This window comes from Cololabis saira, chromosome 8 (assembly GCF_033807715.1).
Source record: "Cololabis saira isolate AMF1-May2022 chromosome 8, fColSai1.1, whole genome shotgun sequence".
Classification (NCBI taxonomy): Eukaryota; Metazoa; Chordata; class Actinopteri; order Beloniformes; family Belonidae; genus Cololabis; species Cololabis saira.
In genome coordinates, this window is record NC_084594.1 from 2819858 (window position 1) to 2838753 (window position 18896).

General features: G+C 42.0%; 3 protein-coding genes across 4 annotated transcripts in view; 1 reads left to right on the top strand and 2 right to left on the bottom strand.

The window, feature by feature from the left end:
• ecm2 (extracellular matrix protein 2, female organ and adipocyte specific) overlaps window positions 1-2610 on the bottom strand; it is a 36617-nt gene extending 34007 nt beyond the window's left edge. For both annotated transcript variants that reach the window (XM_061726595.1, XM_061726594.1), the window contains exon 1: window positions 2366-2610. The gene's annotated coding sequence lies outside the window, so the exon portion shown is untranslated. The remainder of the gene's footprint in view (window positions 1-2365) is intronic.
• Window positions 1-10132, top strand: part of cenpp (centromere protein P) — a 164746-nt gene extending 154614 nt beyond the window's left edge. Inside the window, exons 7-9 of the mRNA XM_061726597.1 lie at window positions 7064-7143; window positions 7699-7790; window positions 9691-10132. Of these exons, the coding sequence (XP_061582581.1) occupies window positions 7064-7143; window positions 7699-7790; window positions 9691-9818 (300 nt within the window). The 3' untranslated portion in view covers window positions 9819-10132. The remainder of the gene's footprint in view (window positions 1-7063; window positions 7144-7698; window positions 7791-9690) is intronic.
• Window positions 9944-18896, bottom strand: part of ippk (inositol 1,3,4,5,6-pentakisphosphate 2-kinase) — a 34478-nt gene continuing 25525 nt past the window's right edge. The window contains exons 7-14 of the mRNA XM_061726596.1: window positions 18475-18533; window positions 17350-17422; window positions 15741-15893; window positions 14531-14651; window positions 14238-14373; window positions 13021-13123; window positions 12825-12916; window positions 9944-11725 (exon numbers count right to left, since the gene is read on the bottom strand). Coding sequence (XP_061582580.1) covers window positions 11473-11725; window positions 12825-12916; window positions 13021-13123; window positions 14238-14373; window positions 14531-14651; window positions 15741-15893; window positions 17350-17422; window positions 18475-18533 — 990 coding nt within the window. The 3' untranslated portion in view covers window positions 9944-11472. The remainder of the gene's footprint in view (window positions 11726-12824; window positions 12917-13020; window positions 13124-14237; window positions 14374-14530; window positions 14652-15740; window positions 15894-17349; window positions 17423-18474; window positions 18534-18896) is intronic.

Here is an 18896-nt window from a genome sequence, read left to right on the forward strand (position 1 = left end):
TCTCTATGATTCCTCCTCATTTCACTACAAAAACCTCAATAAAGTTCAGCTGCTGGAGGGAGATGGACAGAGAGACGATGTCACGCAGTGCTACGATAGTCGGACGCTCATGCAGTTACACGGTTTTATAGTTGTGGACGTGGTTTGTATTTTGGTTCCATAACTTTGTGGAGCAGAATCTTATTGGCTCGTAGATCCACATCACACTGGACGATCATCCGGGCAGCTGTTCAGACACTGAGGGGAGACCACCTTATATATGTTAAAACAAGAGAAAACCTGGTTTTCATATTAGGTTCCCTTTAAATGTTTAGGAATGTGTTCAAAATATTGATTTTCCAATTCTAAATTGATTCTCATATTAATTCCTAAAAATCGATTCATATGTCTAAGATCGATTTTGTTTTCATCATTACATTACAACTTTTGTTTGTTTTTTTGTTTATGCCCAAAAAAGGAATGTTTTGTTGGACACAAGAATAACTGGTGCCATGTTTTTGCCTTTTAAATATGTTTAAAGGTATGAAAACATTAAAATTTTCAGTTATAATTGCATAAATATTTCATTACTTTATATACTGTCTTGGGGTTACATTTGCATAAAATGCTAAAAAAAACAAATTCGAGAAAAATTTTAAACCGAAATAGACCGAAAATGGGAAAAACTAAAACTGATTTCATCCGCCTCTGTTTCCTCCCTGGATCTGTTTGGTAATTCTGCCCCACGATGTTTCTGTTTCAGTTCTATCAGCATTCTGGGAGCTGATTGGTCCTTACAGCATCATTAGCTGCAATACTTGCTGTTGAATCTCAGTATAGTACTAGTATTAATATGTTGCAGAACTACAGTCATATCATTCATGCAACAGCTGAAAAAACTGTTTTAATAACACTAACCCAAATCAATATTGGATCAAATCTTGATAATTGATTCTGAATGTTAAGAATCAAACCGATTCTTGACATTTGAATGGATCCCCAGCCCTGGTTAGGAGTGAGTTAAGGCTTGTTCTTGTTGCTGCTGCAGCTCAAATATCTGTCTCTGTCTCTAACTCGACTAGAAAAGGTTTGTTTTCCTTCAGCTGGAAAAATCCTTCAGTAACTCTAACTTCCACTTCCTGTTATTATTAACCGGCTCTCGTCTGGGTCTCTCGTTCGTCACGGCCACGGCGTCCCGCTGAAAGACGACTCCAGCCCCGCCCACCTCCCCCCACCGGCCAATAGGCCCCGCCCCCCTCCCCCCACCGGCCAATAGGACGCCTCTGATCAATAGAGAGAGAGGGAGGGAGGGGGGGCGAGCGACGGAGGTCTGGATGAACGGGCCCAGATGGAGAAACTTCCCCCGACGGATGAAACTCTCTGTTTCAGACCCACCGTGACCTTTGACCTGGTTCACTCTGATGACTCTTGTGTTCAGAGAAAGTAGCTTTTTATTTCCTGCTGCTCCGACTTCACCTGAGTCTCTAGAATCACAGACGCAGCTGGAGCAGATAGATATTATACTATTATTATAATATAATTATAATAAATTTATTGTATATTATATTATTATTATAATAATATAATAATAATACTAATATAATAATATATAATTATTATTATTATACAATTATTATTATAATAATATCAAATACAATAAATATATTATAAATATATTATAATAATACTATAATATAATAATAATTATAATAGTATAATAATTAAATCATCTAATAATTTAATAATAATATATACATAGATATAGATATATAGATATAATAACATAATATAATATAATTTGATAATAACAATAATTTTTTATTTTTTTATTTGTCAAACACGGAAACACAGAAATGTTCCTCTACTTTTAACCATCGCTAGTTGGACCACAACCAGCTGCCATTATTCCAGATCCCAGGGAGCAGTTAGGGTTACTGCCTTGCTCAAGGGCCCAAAGTGGTTCATGGTTTCCATCCCTGCAGACCAAACCCGGTTCTATAACTACCAGACTAACTCTCCCACGTCATGCGTGTTTGAGCCACAATCACATCCAGAGGATTAAAATCATAACCAGATCCTGACTGAGTTACTAACGGCAGCCAGACGTGACGGTAACGACCTCCTGAACCGGACCTGAGGGGGAACAGAACCCTCTAATGCTGGGGGGCCTGAGGGGGACCCGGGTCTGGGTCAGGACCCAGCAGAACCAGCAGAACCTGCAGAACCTGCAGAACCTACAGTACCAGCAGAACCGAGCCTCGGAGCCTCAGAGCCTTGGAGCCTCGGAGGGAAACGCAGCTGCAGCATCTAGTTTTTCTGCAGAAACTCAAACCAGAACTGAGGGGGCGGAGCCCGGACAGACGGACGGACGTTAACTCTACGTTACCCAGAGTTCCCAGAGTTCCCAGGCGGCTGCGGGACGTGGAGCTGCTTCCTCCGGGTCGGTGTGTCGCCGTGACGACGGCGTTGGTTCTGGGAGAGCCGGGCGAGCAAGGGAGCGGCAGAGCTGAGAGAGAGAGGAGAGGAGAGGAGAGGAGACGTCCAACATGTGGGTTCCCGTCCTGGTGAAGACGAGCCGCTCACGCTGCAGGATATCTGAGATGAACCGCAGCAGCGGGCTGACGTGGAGGTCAGAGGTCACGCAGGAACTAACACGCCGCCCCAGACGCTCCCGTCGGAGAACAGAGACACGGAGACGGGAATCCCAGCCGGGTCTGGACCGGAGCCCGGAGAGGGAGCGGCTCGGCACCGGTCCAGATACAGGATTATTAGAGGATTATTACTCCGTTATTACACCGTTATTACACCATAATTACACCATAATTACACCATTATGTCCACCACCACTATGATCTGGGGGAGGCTGGAGACGATGTCAGGGATAATAATAACAATAATAATAACAATAATAATAATAATAATAATCACAATAGTAACAACAATAATGATAATAATAATTATAATAATAATAATAATAATAATAATAATAATAATAATAATAATAATCACAATAGTAACAACAATAATAATAATAATAATGATAATTCTAATAATAATAATAATAATAATCACAATAGTAACAACAATAATGATAATAATAATCGCAATCGCAAAGAAAACCTGTGAATTGGAAACAAAAGTCCAGTTTATGTATTAAGCACTTTAGGAATCTTCTGTCAGATCATATTAGTAGTGAGATAACGGGTCCGGGGGGCGGGCCTCCCCTGACCGGGGGGTGCACGGGCGGGCGCGCGGCGGGGTGGCACCATTCCCAGGTGTCTATGTCTTATGTTGTCAGTATGAATGGGGGGATGTTGGACCGGTTCCCCCTCTGTCTGGGGGCTCCGGCGGCGCCGGGGGCGCCCGTGGAGGTACGGTGGGGCCCTGGCCCGGCTCGGAGGGCCGGCCCCCGTCAATTGGATGGCCGGTGGGGGAGCGTGGGCGTCCTTCCTGGACCGGCTCCGCTGGTCCTGCCTCCTGGCTTCGGCCTCTGCTCCCCCTCTTTCCCCCCCTTACACGATTCATACGCACATAGGAGAAGGGGCGGGGGGTCCGGGGCGTAGGGGACATTGTCCCGCGTGGCCCGGCACTCCCCGCCTCACGGTTTTAACAGCAATGTAGACACTGCACATTTAACATTTAATAAATACATTTAACAAGGACACTTAGTTCTGGAGGAGAGGATCATTGTCAGCATGATACCCTGACCCGCCCCCCCCCCCCCCCCCGCCCCTGTTTTTATGGCATTAATCACATGCACTCAACACCAGTGTCGGGAGGGGGTCCCACATCACCCGCGTTCCCTCGCCGGCCTGGGATATGCGGGTCGCGATGCCCGGGCCTGGGGTGGCACCTTCTGACACATTTTATGAGTGCACAGATGTGATAATTACTTTTTATTACGTAATTTATGTGTACATTGTCTATATATTTTTTTTTTTTTCCTGTAATTTTAATGGGGGCGGCGCCCCAGCGCCCCCTATTGACAAGCCGCCACTGATACTAAGAGATAAAAGAACAACATTTTATTATGTAAAGCACATTTTGCTTTACAATTGTATGAAAAGTGCTTTATAAATATTTTGATTTGATTTACTAACAATAAAATAATAATAATCACAATAATAACAATACTAACTAACAATAAAAGAATAATAATATAATAACAATAAGAATAATAATGTTAAAATAACAATACACATCACAAGACTAACAATATAATAATTATTATAAAATAATACTAACAATAAGAATAAAAATAGTAATAATAAAATAACTATAATAATAACAATAAAAATCATACTAACAATAATAAAATTAATATTTACAATAATAATAACTATAATACTAACAATAATAATAAAATAGATACCTGATCATCAACAGGTGGATCTGTTTCAATAACATTTCACTTTTATTACTTCATTTTTGTTTCATTGAAGAAACTTGGATGTGAAGCAGGACTTCAAGGAAGGAAGGAAGGAAGGAAGGAAGGAAGGAAGGAAGGAAGGAAGGAAGGAAGGAAGGAAGGAAGGAAGGAAGGAAGGAAGGAAGGAAGGAAGGAAGGAAGGAAGGAAGGAAGGAAGGAAGGAAGGAGATGAAACACACAAGCAAACAAACGTAACGTAAACAGATCTGTCATCCGTCCATCTAATCTCTGATCTTCCTCTTCCTCCTTCACTAACTCACCGTTTATCAACTTTTATCTTTAGAGAAGTTTCCAGGACTTTAGTGGGTTTGTTTCTGGTTCCAGTGGTTTCTCAGCAGATGTTTCAGCTCCATCTGGAGGTTCAACCAGGAACTGACCAGAACCAGGAACTTAACTTAACTTGTTCTGGGTCTTTGTTTTGGTTGAACTCGCAGCGACTTCGTCTGAGCAGATATTTACGTGAAGCTCTCGGTTTCTCGGTCTGGAGAACCTGGAGAACCTGGAAATCCCGGGTTTGAAAGGTCCTCACAAGTTTGAGGACTCGTGCTTTGATGATGGAGATAATTTAACTTTCCTTCATCTCTCTAGACTGATTATTCTAGACCGGATTATTCTAGACCGGATTATTCTGACTCTTGTTTCCACCAGCGCTGCTTCAGCGTCTGCAGATGTTCAAACAGCCAGATGTTGAACCGGAGCTGGAGACGGAGACGGAGACCTATGTCTGATTCACTCAAACCTCATTAAAGTTCTGACTTTCAGAGCTTTTCACTTAACCCCTCACTCCGCCGATCAGAACCATTGATCCGTCCAAGAACCCATTTCAAAACTAGAGATCACACTTTTATTATATTATTTTGAGTAAACGTCTTTTATTGTTGTCATTTTTTACATCCTTTGTGTTTTAACTCATTTCATTTTAGTTAAATCCACTTTTTATTGTCAAGCAATTTGTGCTTTTATCTGAGAAAAGCTCTGCTCTGCTAAGGATTGATTGATTGATTGATTGATTGATTGATTGATTGATTGATTGATTGATTGATTGATTGATTGATTGATTGATTGATTGATTGATTGATTGATTGATTGATTGATTGATTGATATTTGGGACAGTAATCGACCACATATTCTCCTTCCAACCCAACACTCAATCCATTTTCTCAAAGTTCCAGAAAACGCCTCTTTTTTCTTAGAAAAGTCCGTAAACTCCAATCAGTCCTGACAGCATTTTACAAGTGTTTGAATGAATGAATTTATTTTGAACATGTATATAAAAAATAAAAATAAACAGTAACATCTTCATAGGTTTGAAAAAGGAGTAGGAAGAAGTTTACACTGTTTCCTATTTCCTACCCCTTTATAACTATGAATTTACATTATTGTTATTATTATTATATCTACACAATATCCATATAAATATAGTCTATATAAATACTACGTAAACATGCCTATTATTACATAATTATCCATATAATTATATAGAAAATATAAATATTACATCAATATTATATCAATATATAGAAAATACAAATATTATATAAATCTATATAAATATACACTATAAATATATATAACATATATTACATAATTATAACTATCCCTCTCAACATATAATATATACTACATAAATATCCACATAAATATCTAAACATATCTTAAGCAAGTATAATATACCATTTTTCCCTATTTTATTTGTTTATCACACTCCTCATTAACCCATTTCCTCTTCCATTTACATTTCATTGAATCAGTTTTAACTTTAACATAACAGCTTGATCTTTATCTAACATTCACCGCAATCCATTAAACTAAATTATTACATTGAGCAGTAAAATAACTGGACAGAAGCAGAAATCACTGATCGGCATCTGGAACAGAAGAACGAAACGAAAGGGACTTTCGTTTCATATTTTTAAAATCATTGCCTTTAATGTATTTATTATGCACTTAATGGGGGGGTTATTTTTATGTCTCTGTTCTCTCTTATTTCATCTATGTGATGGTTTAAACTTTACAGCATCTCAGTCCAGCAGTACGTGTGATTGTTTCTTTACATTGATTGTGGTTTGTTTTTGTCACACGTTAACTGTTCTGATGCTTTTACACAAACCAAGTTCCTAACGGATAAATAAAGTTATTTGATTGATTTGATTGAATTCTGCACTAAAGTTCAGTTGAGGTTTAATTTGATCCGGTTCGGTCCAGTTTGATCCAGTCTGGTCCAGATCAGAGTTTATAATATAATGAATGGTATTACATGCTATTATAGTATAACATATATTACTTTATATTATATCATGCTATATTATATAATTCTATATGGTAATTATTTATTTGTTTATTTATATATTTTGCAAATTAATATTCTTTATTTATTTATCTACTTTCATTATATTATTTATACACACACCTAGATTCATATCATTGTAATTCGATGTCGTATTTTGTTGCTGTTTGTACTGTATGTTAATAAAAGTAAAAAAACAAACTTAGAAACCATTAAAATGTAGCAGCACTCTCCTCCACATCCGTGTTTGTAGGAACTGATCACCAGACCGGATGATCAGAAGTGATCAATAAGACTTAAAGAGTTAAAGTTGATGTGAAACAGCTCTCTGGTGCAGACTCAGACCGTCTCCTCCGTGTCTCTGCAGGAGAAGTTCCCGTCCCTCGTCTCTGTCCCCGGCGGCTCCAGGTCCGAGGTGATGAGCGTCAGCCACCCCCAGTCGCCACGGTAACGGACAATAATAATAACATGTGCAATAACTAGATGTGCAATAATCATATGTGCAATAACCATGCAACACCTGTCTACCTCACACTCATTCTACCTGCTTTTTTGCACGGTTTTTCTTTCCTTTGCACTATTTTTTTTATCTTTTTATCTCCACCGCAATGTATATACTGTCCATATTTTGTAATTATATATATATATATATATATATATATATAGATATATATATATATATATATATCTATATATATATATATATCTTTTACTTTTTTACCTTTTTACCCCCTTCCCCGCATGCGTGTGTGTGTGTGTGTGTGTGTGTGTGTGTGTGTGTGTGTGTGTGTGTGTGTGTGTGTGTGTGTGTGTGTGTGTTTTAAGTTACTGCTGCTAACTCGTGAGTTTCCCCATTGAGGGAGTAATAAAGGACTACGGTATCTTATCTTATCTTAAACACTCTCCTCCGGGTTGCCACGGTAACCATTCTCCTCCCGGTGTGCGGAGGCTCCGCCTCCAGGTGGGCGGGGCCTCCAGGTAAACGTCTGCTTCCTGTTCCAGGTGTGTCCTGCTCCTCCATTGGTCGGTGCAGGTGTCGGACGGCGGCGCCGTCACTCCCAGCATGCACCTGGAGACCCGGATCCCCGAGGAAGGTGAGGATGATCGGGGCTCGGATTAATGATCCAGATGTGACAGATGTTTCCCACCGAACCGTTTAACTTGTACCAAAGTTCTGGAGAACGAAGGTTTTATGGTCGAGTTTATTGGAAAGATCTGGTCTGGTCTGGTCCTAGTACAGGTCTCTGGTCCTGGTAGTAAATTTAAGTTTGTTTGTAATGGAGAAAATCTAGAGATTGTGTTTTGTTTTAAATATCGTATTTTCTGGACTATAAGCCGCATCCGGTCTATTTAAAAAAAAAAAAAGATATTTCAGCCGCAGATATTTCTGTTGTTAGATTAGATATTTACTACATGTACAGAAGGATTCTGAACTGTAAATGATGTACATGTTTGTACCTAAATAGATCTTTCCTAACAGTGTCTTTTAACACGACAGCAACTTTGCTGATTAAAACGGGACAGAACCAAGAGAAAATAACCGGTATTTATTTATCTATTTATCTGTTTGAAATCTGCTTCTACTTCTATCTGCTAAAGAAGAAGTAGCGTATTCTTGTTTGCATTTATTTTGTCTTAGTTTTGATTCTAATTCCGGTTAGAGCGCCTTGAGTGGTGGAAGAAAAATCCACAGAAAAGCTGCACCTTTGTATAAGCTGCATGGTTGAAAACCTATGGAAAAAGTAGCAGCTTATAGTCCAGAAAATACGGTATCTTCTGATTACTATGAACTATAATGGCTCCTTTAAAACAGCCGTTGGTGAATTGTACCAGCGTCTCCTCCTTCTCTGTAAAAGTATAAACTATAAACTACCTGTAGATGTCGCTCTAGAGCTCTGTGACTAGTTGGTTTCATCTGTAATGTTATACACGTGAAGTCTGGGGATTTGAAAAAAAAATGACATCTTAAATTCCTCAAACATATTTTGAAAGTTAAAACAACGACATGTAATAATGTGGTCTATAGAGAGCTGGGAAGGTTTCCTGTGTATCAGGGTTAAAAAGAGTCATTGGTTTCTGGGGGAGATTGGTAGAAGGTAAAGAAAGTAAATTAAGCAGAATGTACGATTGTTTAATTAGACTTTACAAAGCAGATGTGTTTCAGTCACCGTGGATTCTGATAGTAAAGACACTGAAGGACTGAGGTTTAACTATGGTTTATCTCTGGTTTATCTCTGGTTTATTTCACTTCTGGCTCTCAAACATGTAATAACATCGACTGGTTGAAACTAACTGTTGAGCAAAAGGTTGAAAGATCAATTTCTGCAAAGATGGTGAGGTGAACTCTACAGGACGAACATCATGTGATATTTATGTAGAGATTAAGCTAGAGTTTAACCTAGAACAGTATTTATTATGTCAAAATCTAAAGTATAGACGGACCATTTGTAATTTTAGGATGAATAACAGCAGAATCCCAAAAGTCCCTGGGAGGTTTAAAGGTTATTATTATTATTATTATTATTATTATTATATTATTATTATTATTATTATAATAAAGGTCTGGATAGAAGTCAGAGATTCTGTAACGTCAACCGTATTAGAGATGAGTTTCATATTTTGTTTGAATGTAAAAATGTAAATATAATTAATCTCAGACAAAAATATTTACCAAAGTTTTATACGAACCGACCGTCTATGTTTAAATTTATTTTGTTACTACAATGTAATAAGTTAAATGTTATTTATAAATTAGGCGCCTTTTTGAAGAAGAATGTCCTTCCTCTGTTTAAATTATACTTATTTTGCCAAATTGGGTATTTAAGTTGAACACGTACTTGCTATAAATGTACAATCGTTTGTAAACTTGTGCTCCATCTGATCATGGTGGTGAGTTTAAATGATGATGATGATGATGATGGTCTGGTCCAGGTCTCTGCTGATCCTGGTCCAGGTCGGTGACGGAGGTTTGTTTGGTTCTGTTTGTCTCCTCAGCTCGGCGTCGGTTCTCGTCTCTGTCCGTTAGCGGCGCCGCCGACGCCTTCCAGAGCCTGCTGGGGATTCTGGGAGTTGAAGCCGCGATGGAGTCGGTGATCAGAGCAGTGGGACTGCTGGACGTCTGACCCCGCCCCCTGGAGCTCTGACCCCGCCCCCTTCTGAGGCTGTAACCCCGCCCCCTCCCGGAGCCCCGCCCCCATACCATGTAGCCCCGCCCCCAGCATGAAGAACCACAGCACGCGTGTTTAGTCTGTTAGAAATCTTTATTCCGACGGCTCGGCTGCAGCAGAAACAGAAACAGCGAAGCTCGTCGGTCAAAAATCTACAAAAATAAATAATTTAAATACAAAATGCCTGACAGCAGCGTCGCCTTTGTACTTTAAAATAGTTTCTTCTTCTTCTCTATGTACAAACGCCGTGACGGGGGCGTAGCGGTGTAGCGGCGGCAGCGTCAATCAGGACCCGGTAACGGCCAATCAGGACCCGGTAACGGCCAATCAGGACCCGGTAACGGCCAATCAGGAGGTAGAACCGTGAAGTTTGAGTGACAGCTCGTCTAAAATCAGTCAGTTTTTTTACAATCAATAATCAATAATCTCTCCAGGTCCAGATCAGCCCTAGCTGCTGCTGCGCCGCCGCGCCGCTAACACGTACAACAGTTAGTGGTTCTTCAGTCCTCCGTCGCCGCGGTAACGAGCCGGTCCTGATGCTGACGGGGGAGTGGCTTAGTGCTCTCTGATTGGCCGATGGAGAGAGGGGGCGGGGCCAACGGGACTGAGGTCAGGGGTCGTCAGAAGAGCTACTGCGTCGCCGTGGCAACGCCCCCTGTAACAGTTTCCTCCACAAACGCGACCTGAGCCGTCGTCTGGCCCCGCCCCCTCTCATCTGGCCCCGCCCCCTCTCCTCTGGCCACGCCCCCTCTGGTGCTCGATGCTGCACCAGGACCAGGAACCGGAGCCGTTAAAGGTTCTGGAACCTCCAACCCTCACAGGGACCATGTTGGTCCAGCGTAACCACGGTAACCAGCATCAGCAGGACCGGCGTTACCACGGTAACCACGGTAACCACCAGCAGGACCGGACCCTGCTGGAGGCGGAGGACCGGAGGAGAACCGGGGGTTCTGGGGGGCCGGGAGCGGTCCGGTCCAGCTGGATCCAGATCCAGATCCAGCTGGACCGGTCCGTCTGACCCCCCGCCCCTTTAACCTTTGACCTCTGAGGGTTTTCCAACAAACGGGGGAAACTCAATGAGAAAACCAGCTGACCCGGTACCAGTTCTGACCCGGTACCGGTTCTGACCCAGTACCGGTCCAGAGTGAGTGGTAACAAAGCGTTATGGGTTAAAAAAATAACATAAATCCTTCAACCAGAGTTAAAGTTCCTCTTGGCTGCAGCCGTGGTCGCCACGGCAACGCTGTGGTGCTTCGGTCGCCGTGTTCATCCATCATCTATTCATCCATTTATTCATCCATCCATTTATTCATCAATCATCCATCCATCCATCCATGCTGTGGTTGCCGTGGCGACTCCGCCCACATACGGGCGGTGACATCATCACGTGAGCTCCTGTAGTGTCACTACGGGGCCGTTGCCATGACGACGCTGGCTCCAGGATCAGTAACAGAGAAGTTGGACGTCCGGTGAACTCGTGGTTCATGGTGTCTCGTAGCAGCAGCAGCAGCGGCGCCGCCGGGAACCCAACCAGGAACCCAACCGGGAACCAGCTCCTGAACCGTTCCCACGGCGACGGGTGGTTCCCACGGCGACGGTCCCGGGCGGCTCACATGGGGTGGAACAGCAGCGTGCAGTCGTCCCTCTCCGGCCCCAGGATCCCCGGCAGCGGCGGCAGCAGAGCGCCCGTGGGCAGCGTGCCGTTGGGCAAGGCACCGCCCGTCCTCAGGTAGCAGGACACGATCTTCTGGTCCAGTCTCAGCTGGCGCGGGATGCTGTCCAGAGGTTTGGGGTCCAAGTCCAGGACGGACACGCAGCGGGAGAAAGACACGGGTCTGAGGAGCCGCCGCTGGGAGGAGAGACTGACGGAGGAGAAGAAGAAGAGAGGGGGGTTAGTGGTGGATGGATGGATGGATGGATGGATGGATAGAGACTGAGGGAGAGGGGGGTTAGTGGCGCCGCCTGCTGGACAAAGCTGATCAATGCTGCTGCTGATGCTGCTGCTGCTGCAATGCATTCTGGTCCTAAAACCAGGGTTCCTACACATTTTTCAAGGTCAAATTCAAGCACTTTCAAGGGTTGTTTTCAAACTCTTCAACTACCTTATTATCGCTGGGATTAAATATCTACAGTCAAGTACAGGACTGTCTCAGAAAATTAGAATATTTGATAAAGTCCTTTATTTTCTGTAATGCAAAAAAGTCATACATTCTGGATTCATTACAAATCAACTGAAATATTGCAAGCCTTTTATTATTTTAATATTGCTGATTATGTTTTACAGTTTAAGAAAACTCAAATATCCTATCTCAAAAAATTAGAATATTCTGGGAATCTTAATCTTAAACTGTAAACCATAATCAGCAATATTAAAATAATAAAAGGCTTGCAATATTTCAGTTGATTTGTAATGAATCCAGAATGTATGACATTTTTGTTTTTTTTAAATTGCATTACAGAAAATAAAGGACTTTAACACAATATTCTAATTTTCTGAGACAGTCCTGTGTTTATACTAAATAATTTTTTCCTCTTTTTATCACAATTATGTACATCGTATCGTGCTGTAAACATCTAGTCATGTTTCATCTTACTGATTTTAATTCTCCTTGTAATAACTAGACTATACAGTCTGATCCCAATTTGGTGAAAGACACAAGCACTTTTCAGGCCTTGAAAACACGACATTGAACTTCCAGCCCCCGTAGGAACCTGATTCTGGTCCTTCATTAATCCCTACGTGTTTGTTTCTGATTGGCTGAATGAAAGGAGGCCCCGCCCCCTAACACACCTGAACTCTCACCTACTGGGTAAAAACTGTCCTAAAGCTACAGGGGTCAGTTCTGGTCCCTGTGGAGCTGATGCTCAACACCCATTGGCTCACGGGCATTAAGGGGCGGAGCTTAGCAGTAGGTAAAATCTGCTGCTTTATTAGATAGATGGACAGATAGATAATCTCACCCTTCCTCCTCCTCCTCTTCCTCCCCGTTGGGCACCAGGGCGGCCATGATGGAACAGTCCTTGGCTGTCATGGCAACGCGGTACTGGTTCACCTGCAGGGAGACCTGGTGGTTAGATCTCCATGACGACGGAGCCAGGGAACCGTTACATAAAACACAGATGTGTGTTGGGGCCGGGGCCTCGGGGCCGGCGTTACCTTGGCAACGGCGTAGTCCACGGAGCCGTCGTCCTCCGCCGGGCATTTCTGCAGCTTCTCCAGGAACGCCTCGTCGTACGGCCCGTCTATCTGCAGCCGAGTCCTGGGGGGGGACAGGTCGTTATTTAACATTACATTTTATCTTTATTTGCAGCTCTTCTCAGCTCTGTGTACGGTGATTTTAACGGTGCTGTAATATTTGATGTCAGATCTCTTTACTACCAGAAAACTGTACAGTAACCACTGGACTCATCTCTTAATCCTGTTATAAACATCTGACCTGTTACATTAACACACATTTCACATTCTCTACAGTGCAAACAGTTGATACAAATAATAAACTCCGTTTGGCTCCTTAAATAATTCACCTTAATCAAAAACCATTTAAATGTCAGCATTAAATCACAATAACACCTCACTGACTGTATTTCCTTTTTTTTTTTTTAAATAACAAATTATTTATCCGTCATTTCTGTATGTAATTATCTTCAATTCGACACACATAACGCCAAAGTTAATAACTAGACATTAAACCCACTTAACTTGTCCTTATTGTTACTTATTTACCTTAGTAACTTATCAAACAACACAGCTGTCCTAAAATAACTGTCTCACAAACAAAGTTGTTGACACATTCAAGGACGCAATTTCCACTGGGGACAGGGGGGACATGCCCCCCCCACTTTTTACAGTTTAAAAACTAACGGTAGGATCAGCCTGTAATTGCAAATCATCAAGACACTGTGTGCGAAGGTACTGACGGCCCGGCAGCCCCGCTGCATTAAAACTACTCTTAAAAGCACAATTTATCCAAAAGCTTACTCAAGCAAATGTAACTGAGTACTACCCACCTCTGGTTGTGTGTGTTGTATAGAGTATGGAAAGCACATTTTCCCTGTGCTGTTACTTCACTAACTGTAATGTCGGACTGGATGCCCACAGAGAAAGAGGTCACAAGATTCAAGACTCTTTTTTATCATTGTATAGCACTAAACGAAAATAATAATAAATACATATATCAGGAAAAAAAAGTTAAAAAGTAAATGCATATTAAAATTGTTTGATTGTTGACATTCACAAAGACTTAAAAAAGCCACACTGCACATCCACGCTACAGCTACACGCACAAATTTGCCGTTCCTACTTGTGCCCCCCCACCTCTGAAACTAAAGCTTCGCCCTTGGACACATTAATTATGATAATTAATTATTAGTTACCTGTCCTTGGGGCAGTCGTGCAGGTGCTGCTCCAGCCGCCGGTACAGAGGAAACAAGCCCTCGATGTCCAGAGAGTCCAACATCTGGGTCTGCAGGATCCGGAACAGCACGCTGTTGCTAGGCAACCCCTGAGAGCCTGGAGACGCCATGACGACGGGAGGAGGAGACAACAGGAGAAAACGGAGAGACGAGGGTCACTGGTGAACTACAACCAACTCCACCCTCCAGGTGAGAAATCTATCTATCCATCATCCAAACATCCCTCATCCATCCCTCATCCCTCCATCTCTCACCGTGTCTGATTCTCTCCTTGTTGAACAGAGAAGCTTCACAGAGACTCCGTCCTTCTCCTCGTCTGTCCGTCTCCACTCCTCCGTCTCCTCCTCCTCCACTCAGCAGGGCGTTCACCAGGACCTGGGGGGACGGGTGGAGGTTAACGGATCTGAACCAACAACCAGCTCCCTGCACCTCCTCCTCCCTCCACCGGGGGCTCCCTGCACCTCCTCCTCCCTCCACCGGGGGCTCCGGACCTCGGGGGAGAAGTCCTGAACTAGCTCACTGTTCTCCAACCTTTTCTGCACCAGGATCGGTTTAATGTCAGACAATATTTTCACGACCCAATCTAAAGGTGTAGCTGATAAAAACTAAATAACATGACAAGATCAGCATTAAAAACTGTGGTATTTTCTCTATAGTAATAATAATAATAATAATAATAATAATAATACATTTTCGAAAACATAAAATAATGGAAATTGTAAATTACCTTTAATATCAGTATTTCTATAAATGTGTTTTTATGTTTTTTTTCTCATTAACGTTATTTAAAGCCAGGCTTTTATTTTATTTATTAAGGAGACGGATATTTAGTGCTTTTATTTTGAAGGCATCTCGCCGAGACCTCGTAAACATCCGGCGCTTCGGACTTTAACGGTAAAAGTTTAACGGCAGTAAAAAGTGTGTCTGAAAGACTAAACTAGTGTCGGGAATGCTGAAGTGGAGCCTAACTGACACAAAAAGCTCCTGCTGATCAGGATTTGTTTTCTTTGCAAATGATATCCCGTATTTATGGCCATCTTGAGTTTGGTTGCCATGGTTACTCATGTATTGTGGTTAGCGGTAGCTGTTATTACCGAGCGAGCAGCTGCGTCGGTCTGTATTTAAGTTAAATGAAACTTATATGAATGTAGAAAGACTATTTTATTTTATTCCTTTATATCTCTTACAGTGTGTTTGCAGTGTTTTTACTGCATCCAAGGAATAAAAACATTGTGAAACATCAGTTTGAGAGTCAACCATCATCAGTCGGGGCTACAGAAATTATTATTTCTTTCTGTGCGGCCCGGTACCAGGCCGCAGCCCGGGGGTTGGAGACCACTGATCTAAAGGAACTTCCTGGACTTCATTAGAGAGAAAACCAGGACCAGTCGGGTCCTAATGCGTCTAACGCTGCCCTTTTATTTCACGTGTTGTAAAGACAGTTTAAGCTGAAAGGCAGGTCACCTGGATGAAGTCGCTGAGCACGGCCTTGCCGGTCACGTGACCGTTGATGCGGTTGTTCCCACACAGGAAGTACGGCCGGAGGTGATGGAGCAGCGCGGTGACGTCCGGGGACTCGTCCCCCCCCTCCTTACTGCTGTAGATGCACTGGCCCCCCTGGAACACACACATATATATATATAAATATATACACACTGGCCCCCCTGGAACACACACATATATATATATAAATATATACACACTGGCCCCCCTGGAACACACACATATATATATATAAATATATACACACTGGCCCCCCTGGAACACACACATATATAAATATAAATACACACACACACACGTCCCCCCCCTCCTTACTGCTGTAGATGCACTGGCCCCCCTGGAACACACACATATATAAATATATACACACACACACACACACACACACACACACACATATATATAAATACACACACACACACACACACACACACACACACACACACACACACATATATATAAATACATACACACTGGCCCCCCTGGAACACACACATATATATATAAATACACACACACACACACACACACACACACACACACACACACATATATATAAATACATACACACTGGCCCCCCTGGAACACACACATATATATATAAATACACACACACACACACACACACACACACACACACACACACACACACACACACACACACACACACACACACATATATATAAATACATACACACTGGCCCCCCTGGAACACACACATATATATATAAATACACACACACACACACACACACACACACACACACACACACACACACACACACACACACATATATATAAATACATACACACTGGCCCCCCTGGAACACACACATATATATATAAATACACACACACACACACACACACACACACACACACACACACACACACACACACACACACACACACACACACACACATATATATAAATACATACACACTGGCCCCCCTGGAACACATGATATCAGTATAATCAGCTAAGACACAATCTAGAGTCGTATCTATTCACCACTAGACGGGAAACAGGGCCGGTTTTCTATGGAGGAGAATCAGGGCCAGGCAGGAGAAAAATACAAATAATATTTCAGAGGAGGAATTTTTTTTTTTTTCATTATGCACTTTGAGAAAAAAGTCGAGAAAAAAGTTGAAAAGTCGAGATTAATGTTGAAGTACAATTTCGAGAAAAAAGCCGAAATGTTGAGAAAAAAGTCGAAATGTCGAGATTCGTTTTGAAGTAGAATTTCGCGGAAAAAGTTGAAATGTTGAGAAAAAAGTCGAGATTAATGTTGAAGTACAATTTCAAGAAAAAAGTCGAAATGTCGCGAAAAAAGTCAAAAAGTCGAGATTAATGTTGAAGTACAATTTCGCGGAAAAAGTTGAAATGTAGAGAAAAAAGTCGAAATGTCGCGAAAAAAGTCGAAATGTTGAGAAAAAAGTCGAAAGTTTGTGAATAAAGTTGAGAAAAAATTTCGACTTTATTCTTGAAATTGTATTTCAACATTAATCTCGGTCCCGTCCCCCACCTCCGTCCTGGTCCCGTGGGACCTGCAGGACCTGCAGGACTCACCTTGAAGATCTTGAGGTTGTTCTGAGGTTCTTCTATCAGGTGTCTGATGGCGAAGTGCATCCTCTGCCGGTTCCTGCAGGACAGAGACAGTTCAGAGACAGTTCAGAGACAGTTCAGAGACAGTTCAGAGACGGTTCAGAGACAATTCAGAGACGGTTCAGAGACAGTTGAGACACAGCAGGACGGACCTGCAGCTTCTACTCAGACATTTTTAAATAAAAACTGCTCTGTAGAAACCGATGCTTGAAGACAAATGTCTCATGACTTTTGTGAGACAGTCCTGCTCCTCCAGACGAGCCGGAGAGACAACTCAGAGCCCGGAAAACTGCTTTTCCTTCAAAAACACTTGCAAAAGTTTTGATCTGAGACGTCTCTGACACCAGAACGTCTCTGACTGCATTTCCATCAGTCAATAACCCTTTTAAAACCGGAATATTAGCAATAACCCGGTTACACGGCCATGTAAACACCAATAACCCCTTTGAATTGTTTTTAAAAACCCGAATATTCCCCTGGGTTACTCCTTTTAAAACCCGAATATTGGGTCATGTAAACACCAAACAGAATATCCCCATCAAACGGAACAGGAATCTGTTTTCTGCACATGCTCTGTTCACAAGGAATCCTGGTCTTTTGAGTCCAGGAAGTTCTTATAAACACAGAGAAACCAAGACCAGGAGGAGACTAATCACTTCATAAATGTAATGAAGGATATGAACATTTCTGCATTTGTAGACGGTAGAAAGTACCGGGATAGAAGATTTAAAAAAAGTTGCTGAAGCAGCATTTGTTTTGAATTTGGATCCAGGAAGAAGAAGCAGAAATGACGAGAATTGCGTCATGATGTTCTCCGTGCGTCGCTGGTTTGATCCAGATATCCCAAATGATTAATTACCATGTAAACGGAATATTCCCAATGTTTCAGTAACCGGAATATTAGCAATATTAGAATTAGAATATTAGCAATAACCCGTGAATGCATGTAAACGTAGTCACTGAGACCAGGACGTCTCTGAGACGAAGACAGTTGGACGTCCATCAGTAGCAGCAGCATTAGCATTAGCATCAGCAGCAGCAGCAGCTGTTACCATGGTAACAGCAGCATTAGCATCAGCAGCAGCTCACCCTGAAAACAGGTCCAGGGGACAGTACAGACTGTGTCTCTTCCACTTCCCGTTGGCCACCTGTGCAGAGACACGAAGATTTAATAAAATAAAAACAAATATAGAATAAAATTACACAAAATAAAAAGGCTTGTTTACTCATCACAACAAAAATCTATCCTGTACAAAACTGCCCTACATTTTATCCAAATGTGTTAAAAATAACATTAAAATTAATATATTTGGATAAAAAAGGGGAGTTTTACACTAAATTACATATTTTCATAACATTAAAAACAAGTTCAACCACGTGTCATCAAAAGGCAACATACCGGTAGGAACCTTTCTATGGCGGATGGAACTAAAAAAATGTTGTTTTCGGTAGGAACCATTTTCCTGCCGAAATTGTCATTATTTAAAACGATTAAATCGGGCGATTATTTT